The 8,127-nt window shown below is 45.8% G+C and overlaps 1 protein-coding gene across 1 annotated transcript; it reads left to right on the top strand.

The window, feature by feature from the left end:
- The first annotated feature begins 5,215 nt into the window (after positions 1 to 5,215).
- GSX2 (GS homeobox 2) lies at positions 5,216 to 7,684 on the top strand. The gene is made up of 2 exons (XM_072619275.1): positions 5,216 to 5,786; positions 6,655 to 7,684. The coding sequence occupies exons 1-2, from the start codon at positions 5,216 to 5,218 to the stop codon at positions 6,993 to 6,995; spliced, it is 912 nt and encodes a 303-aa protein (XP_072475376.1). The 3' UTR covers positions 6,996 to 7,684.
- The last annotated feature ends 443 nt before the right edge of the window (positions 7,685 to 8,127 follow it).

An 8,127-nucleotide genomic window follows, 5' to 3' on the forward strand; every position in this document is an offset into this window, starting at 1 on the left:
GGGGGCAAGTAAGTCCTGTCTCCTGTTGGTGTTCAGCTAACAAAACCCAGCTTTGAGATCATTCATCGCTTTGGAAACTAATATGAAATCAATGTTAGATGAGCAAATCCTTGCAAGAATACCGCTACGACACCAGGATTGGAGAGTCTGCTCTCTCCACCGTCAACTTTGGACCAGTTTCAAGGTGGTGACACCCCGAAACTGGAAGAATCCGAGGGGAGCGTGAGATGGGGGTGGGGGGGAAGGCGAGGCAGGAATGTGTTGAAACAACAGCGGCTGTCTCACAGCCCATCCATAGAAGCTAGGATGCAGAACTGGTTTAGGCGAATTGGTTGGGAAACAAGGAACCTAAAGTTTGGTGGATGGATCACTGGAGGTGGATTGTAGGGGTAGCTGGGGAAAACTCTAAGGAGTGAAGGGAAATAGAGAAAGAAAAAAGCGGTACATTGGTAGTGGACACAGAAAGAAATGAAAAAGGAAGGGAAGAAAGGAAGGAACGAAAAGGAAAGAGGAAAGGAAGGAAGAGGAGGGAGGAAAGATGAAAGAGAGAAGAAAGGGAGGAAGGAAGGAAAGAAAGAAGCAAGGAAAGAAGGAAGGCAAAGAAAAAGTTCATAACTGATGGAGAAATGGAGGAAAAAACAAACAACCAAACATCTGGAGGAAAGAAGATCTACTGTTCATTTTAAATTGCTCTGATTTTTAAAAAGTGATTATAGGGGTGAGGTGTTCAGGGTTAGAGGGACAATTTCGTTACATTCTCATTTGTTACACTGTCTTGAACTAAAGGAAGACAAAGCAATACTCTGTCACCCTGAGCAGAATGAAGGGAATCAAAGGATTTTTCCCTTAAAAGGACTAATTTTCTCCTTGAATTATGAAAGTAATGGCTAGGTAACAGCCTGTGCTCTGTACCCAACTGCTTAATACCTTCTAAATCCTTCCACGTGGCTCGACTAGTCGTAGCAATTAGAGCTCATTATAGGCTCATAAGAGCTCTCATTTTGGGGATTACTTAATGGACAATGAAATTTTATCGGACAGAATTATTGAGAAATAAAATTGTGAAGAGGATGAGGGGGCTATGGGCACACGCCTACAGTCAACCCGCATGACTTGGAAGGACCAAAGCTCCCAGCTAACTGCTAGTCCCTTTCAGTATGTGGTTTTAGGTGATACTCTGGGTTTATTATAATAATTCCGTATTGAAATAACTGATGTGAGTTCTTCCTCTACCTGACTCACCCCACCCCACTCCCAGCTCCTCTTAAAGGGCTATTTTTTCGAAGCAAAAGTCTGAGATTCCTAGGAAACTGTGGTTTGTTGCTCAAGCTAGGCACCAAGTCTATACAGTTCCAGTCTGCAACTTGGTTTCGATAGAACTGCAATTGTTTAATCAGAGATTAGCCAGGAGGCAGGAGGAGAGACAGAAGGGATGGTAGAATGCATACGGAATGGAAGGACTTCAGAGATCATGTAGTCTAACCCCCCCATCTTTACAAATGAGGAAACAGGCCAGAGAGAGATGACTTGTACATAAATCATTCATTCCTTCAAACTTCAGAGTTCTACAGGCAGTCATTAGCTTCTACTGAATCCCAACTCCTATAGAGATTGTTGGTAATGTTGCTTGCCCTTCCTTCTGGAAGAGGACCATGATATCAGGGTGGTGATGCCACGATGTGCAGGTGAACTGGATTTAAGTGACAGAGAACTGTGCAAAGTCACCAGCCTTACTTTCCTAGAGAGAAACCCTGATCTTTGTCCTCTAGGGAGTTAGAACTTAGCAGCTTGTCAAAAGCCACAGAGCCAGCCAATGGAGAAGGAGGAAGAAGACACAAACTGAGACAAAGAGACAACTTGTGTTCCTGGATAGTTTTTGTTATTGTTTGTTTATTTTTACCAGGGAAATGTTGCTCAAGGGGACAAGCTTTCTAGATGTCAGACCAAGAAGTTGTCATTCATTGGCTTTTATTTTCTCTGGGGCATGAAACTGCTTACCTACCTTGGGTAACTTGGGGTTTGAGGGGTAGGGAATAAACATTTATAGAGGGCCTACTATGTGCCAGACATTGTGCTAAGTTCTTTTTACAAATATTATCTCATTTGATTCTCACAACAACCCTTTGACATAGGTGCTATTATGATCTCCATTTTATAATTGAGGAAACTGAGACAAAGAGAAGCTAAGTAACTTGCCCTGGATCACACAGTTAATGTGTCTGAGGCAGGATTTGAACTCAAACAGTGACTCTGGGCCCAGAGTATTGGGCCAAAACGTGGAAAGCAGAAGGCTGAGAATTTTAATTGAGTCTCAGGAATCAGACATATAGCCCAATTAGATTCCTAGTCTTTTAGCAAAATTAGCATTTTCAAAAATATAAAATTGCAAATGACTTTTTAAATGCAACAAACTTACTGGCCTATGAGTTAAGAATATTTCTTAGACTACACTTCAAGAGGATCTTTCCCTAAAGCAAAATCTTGAATTTCTCCACACAAGTCAAATTGATCTAAGTAGAATAATAGAAAGTCTTGGCTGAGAGGGACCTTGGAAGTCACCTAATCAATCCAATCCTCAGCTGACAACCTAAGGTATCAATATCCTATAACTATAATTTCTATGCAAGAAGCAAGATTGGAACTAGGCAAGAAAAGAAACAATTGAATCAGTTATTATGGAAAATTCAGGCCTGAAAATAATTTCTACTGTAGTCTAAAATATTCATTGAGGCACAAATGTTATAATTATTTGCATAATTGCTTATTCCTCAGTTTCACTTTGCTGGTATCCTCTTGGCCTAGGATGAAGCCGAACATATTTTGCAAAGGTTCCTATTCCAAGTCTCTTGGTAAAAAGCAGTTAAAGTTGAGGCTGACCCGCCTTAAGCCCTAAAACTCCCTAATTGTTGTCACAAGATGTTGGATTAGCACATTTCTGGAATAGCTGTCTGTTTACACTCCAGAGACCCACCGTCCACTAACCACTTTCTAATTGAATTCTAATCACATTCAAATAGCTCAATAACCAGCCTCAGCTGCAATTCATAAAACTTTAATTGCCATCCATAAATCCTGACTCCCTGAGTGCAGAGTGTCCCTACAACCCAATTACACCTCGCTTGTGGGGGGCGGGGGGAGAAGGGGAGAAAAGAGTAGAGCAAAGGAAGTAGGGAGGCAAAGGAGGAAGAGAAAAGGAAAATGGGAAGTAGGAAGAAAAGAGGGACAGAAGAGAGAAGGGGAGAGCAAGCAATGGAGGGTGAAGTCAGATAGAGGTAAAGAACTGAAAAATGATCCATAAGCCTGGCTTGTGTCACTTGCATGGGGACCATACTCAACCTAGGTCAGTTACTTCTAGCTCTCTACACCCTGTTTCTCCAAACCCTTCTGGTGAACTCAGATCGGAACTTAGCCCTCCAAGGCAAAAATATTTTTGGCTGCGTTTAAATTCAGCTCTTGCCTTGGTGCACAGAAATGGATTATAAAAAATTTCAAACATACAAGTGAGAAATTCGTCAATTTTTACCCATTTGGCTTCTCAAGGGCAAGAACAGCCCCTTGAAAAGTGTAGTACTAACTTAGAGGCAGGAGTGACAAGGGTTGAAGATGGCCCTTTTCTCTCCCCTGGGGGCATAAGCTGCCCTCACCTGCTTTACTTAGGCCAAACATATTGTGTAATTAAACATAATTTTTGTTATAAAACTGATAGATAAAAGATAACCAAATGGATCATATCACACAGTCCTCAGAAGTTTACTACCCGTAAGTCTCCCAAAGCCTCAACGCTTTCTTTTCACCTCTGGTTTCTATCTAAGGAAGAGCGAAGAGGAAAGGAAAGACTCTCGTTTGCTTTACCAGTTATTCATCCTTCCAGAAAATGGTCTGAGGGTGGTCAGAGACAGTGAGAATGAGAAGAAAAAAAGATCTGGTTCAGCACCTCAGCTTTATTAAGCATTTAAGGTGGGTAAGGACCTAAATGAACTAGAGAGACCGATTCATTCCCTCCTCTATCCTTCTCCAGAAGTGGGTACGATGCTGTCAGTCCCGCCTGCAGACCGGAGTTGGTTCCAAGGCCTTCATCCTAATACCTGGTGAACAGGTGTTTCGGAATGTGAAAGAGGGTTTTTGGCATCCAATGGAAAAGTCGTCCCATTTAATTGGCCCATGAGAGTCTGACTACTTTTAAGTTTACATCGGGAAGAACTCATTGACAATTTGCCAGTATCCTACTTAATTTGGGGATTGAGAAAAAGAGGCAAGAGGAAAGGTAAGAAGTGTTACTCTGAGGCTAAAATAATTTTGTCTTGAGTTGTTAGTACAATAAGGCAGAGAAGCATTATTATTAGAACCGATCCTAGAGCCAAAAGATTAATGCTGTGATGTAGGTCTAAGGAACGACCAGTGCTGGGAGAATTGGAGTGGGCCGAAACTGAGTTCTCTTGAATCCCATAACCTGCAGCTTCCAGCTCTTTGCTGCTCCGAGGAGCAAAGGAGGTATTTAGTGCATCTCCCTCAGGGCAAGTGCAACGCCGAAGGGAGACCCTTGTCCTTATGATTCAAATGAAAATCCTCTCGATTTCCACCTAGCCTGAATCCCTCCTACTGAGCTATGTGGCCAGAAACTGGGTGTAAAGTAAAGTGTTCTGATGGGCTTCCTGCCCAGTCAGGGGGCAGGGAGCTAGTGCCCAGGGTTTCTCTGGAAAGGAGGAAAGAAGGGGAGGAGAAGGGCTAGAATCACCGCGAAATTAACAAAACATACACTTTAAGAAGTTCCCCCTCCCCCTCTTTTTTATTCTCTCCACCTCCCCCGCCTATTGCCTCCACCCCACTGCAGTTCACCCCCTCCCGTGCTCGCCCCCTCCTCGTTTTTGTTGTGAGTTGAGCAGCCTATCCCGAGGGTGGGGAGATTCTGAGGAGCCGGAGCAGTGCGGTACTCTCTGGCATCACGTGCTGGGTTGGGGCATATAAAACCCCAGAGCAGGGGAGCCCGGGCGGGGGAGGTTAGGACCAGCCCTCTCCGGGGACCCCTTTGTTCGCTTCTCAGACTTAAGCACCTCTGCGTTCCTTCGGGGCTTCAGTGACAGCGTCCTCGCCTAGCCAAGGAAAACAAGGGAGCGTCGGAGGTGGAAGGGCAGGGAGGGGTGAAGAAAAGAAGAGGGATAGTGGGGGAAAGCTGCCTTTTACTCTCAGTTTAATCGGATTCCGTCCCCTTCGCGACATGTCGCGATCCTTCTATGTCGACTCTCTGATCATCAAGGACTCCTCGAGGCCTGCGCCCCCCCTACCTGAGCACCAACACGGCCCCGATTTCCTCATCCCTCTGGGCATGCCTTCGCCCCTGGTCATGTCAGTTTCGGGGCCCGGCTGCCAGTCGCGCAAGAGCGGCACTTTCTGCGTATGTCCACTCTGCGTCACCTCCCACCTGCACTCCGCGCGGACTGGCGGCGGCGCAGGCAGCGGCGGGGGAGGAGGAGGAGGCGGCGGCGGCGGCGGGGGCAACGGGGCAGGCAGCGGGGCTATTCCCTTGCTCAAGAGCCAGTTTTCCCCTGGCCCCGGGGACGGGCAGTTCTGCCCCCGGATGAGCCATGCCCATCATCACCACCACCAGCCGCAGCACCACCATCACCATCAACCCCAACAGCCTGGCTCGGCGGCGGCGGCTGCAGCAGCGGCGGCGGCTGCAGCGGCAGCGGCTGCTGCCCTGGGACACCCCCAGCACCACGCACCTGTCTGTGCCGCCACCACCTACAATGTGACCGACCCCCGAAGGTTCCATTGCCTCACCATGGGTAGGATGAAAACTTCGCTAGGTCTCTGTTTTCCTGGGAATCCGGCCAAACTTTTCATCTGGGGGGTGGGATGGAAGTGGTCCCAGTTGTGGGGATGGATAAGGGAAAGTCCTTTAAGTTCGATTTGGTGATTGACCCAAGAAGGTCTTGGGACAAGGTCAGAGACAGCAGCAAGGATGTTGCTGGACCAATCTTTTTTTTTTTTTCCTTTTTAATCTCGTAACACCCCTACACACACACACACACACACACACACACACACACACACACACACACACACACACACACACACACACACACACATCAAGTCCCCAGATCTGGAGTAGCTTAGCTTACCTGGTTACTCAGTACTCGGGGAGAGAGAAACTGTGGGTCAGTGTCCTAAGGTGCAGCTCCGAAAGGTAGACGACAGTGTTGATCGGTTCTAGATGAAGTTAGATGTATGCATTTGTATACTACTGTGAATGTGCGTGCATCTGTCCGTATTCTTGGTTGTGGATGGCATCAGTTTTGATTGAACGGCTGTGATGCCTGTGGCATGGGAAAGACAATTATTTTTTCTCTGGGACTTTCAGTGATGAGGCAGCGGGAGGCTCTTGAATATCTCAGATTACTAACCCTCAGAGGCGTATGCAATCCCAGAAGAGTTTTTAAAATTTTTGAATCCAAGGGAAAATGAGACTCGTGTTGAATTGTCAGTCAGCCTCTGAGAGGGTAGAGGTTGATTCAGTCTGAGGACGGTAACTTTTTTCTTCAAGACTGTGCGTAGGGGAGGGTTGTACGAGCATGTGCATGTCTGCGTGTCTGGGGATATTTCTGTCCGTTGCTTACCTATACTTCTTACGGATTTGTCTGCTTCCTCACACAGGTGGCTCTGATACTAGCCAAATTCAAAACGGCAAGAGGATGAGGACGGCTTTCACAAGCACCCAGCTCCTGGAACTAGAAAGGGAATTCTCCTCAAATATGTATCTTTCTCGGCTCCGCAGAATCGAGATCGCCACGTATCTCAACCTTTCGGAGAAGCAGGTGAAAATATGGTTCCAGAACCGTCGAGTGAAACACAAGAAAGAGGGCAAAGGTTCGCAGAGGAACAGTCACGGGGGCTGCAAGTGCGTCAGTAGCCAAGTTCACTACCCGCGCTCTGAGGACGAAGAGTCCTTATCCCCTTCCTCCGCCAACGAAGACAAGGAGATCTCCCCATTATGAGCTCCCCCTCCTCACCGGGACAAGCTTCTAAGGTCTCTCGGTCTTTCCCCTCTTTCCCCAACCCCTCAGCTCACTTCTCCCATGAGACCTCCGGCGAGCATACCTGGCAGGTCCAAAGGAATTATGAACACTTTGCAGAGGTCAGCGAAAAAAACGGTGAACTCGGGCAGAGAAAAGTCTTCTCCAGGGTTCTGCACCTGCTGCTGCTGCAACTGCGCCAAGAGGAGCACACCGGCCAACTCCTCACATCGTCTCTCAGCACCAGGCTTAGCTCATTTCAGTTTTTATCTGTTTGATTTGTGTTCACTCGCAGTCATAGATTTTTTAAAAAGTGTAACTGATTTAGAAGTCAACTAAAAATCTTGTATAACACAAAAAAACAGGTTTTTGTTGGGTGGGTCTTTTTTTTTATTTTAACATTGTATTGGGATTTTCCAAAAACGTGTCATTTACCTTCCTGTTTTTCAATATCTCGTATGGCTGAACCCCATTTTTTGTTTATTTTATTGTACTTTTTTTTACACGTTTTGAAGTTGGAATTAACTTAGAAAATTATACCTTGTAGTTCTGCTTTCTGAAAATTGTCTGTAAAGAGTGACAAATCCAGTCCTTGAGAATCCCTTTGTATGTGAATAGCTTTTATATAAATTTATATTTATATTTATTTAAATAAAGGAGGTATTAAAGCCTTTTAATTGTTTTGGAGTGTTCTCTCTCCCTCTCCCCACCTCCATCTCCCCTAATTGTGTTTGAATCACAGTTCTGAAACTGATGCAGATAGAAACAGCGTCTGAACTCAGCCCTTGAGAAGGGGGGTGGAGGTAAACCCAGACCCTGCATTATGGGTCTCACAGTTGGAGGGGTTTTGATGCTCTAGGTTTTTAATGTGCCGCAGAGACTGATGAAACTAACCACAGAAACACCTTCAGTCATTATTCAGTGATGGAGAATGATTACGGGTGGCAGCCTTATCCTCCCCCATCTCAAATCTAACTTCCTCGCAATTAACACTGAGAATGTCTTTTACAACTAATCCCCCTAAAGCTTTTGGTTTTCTTCAGCTTAGAGAAGTGAAGTGCCTGGGCTGCTAAATTTACCCCCTCTCTTTTCTGCTTTCTCTGCATCTCCTCAG

This window comes from Notamacropus eugenii, chromosome 6, assembly GCF_028372415.1.
Source record: "Notamacropus eugenii isolate mMacEug1 chromosome 6, mMacEug1.pri_v2, whole genome shotgun sequence".
NCBI lineage: Eukaryota > Metazoa > Chordata > Mammalia > Diprotodontia > Macropodidae > Notamacropus > Notamacropus eugenii.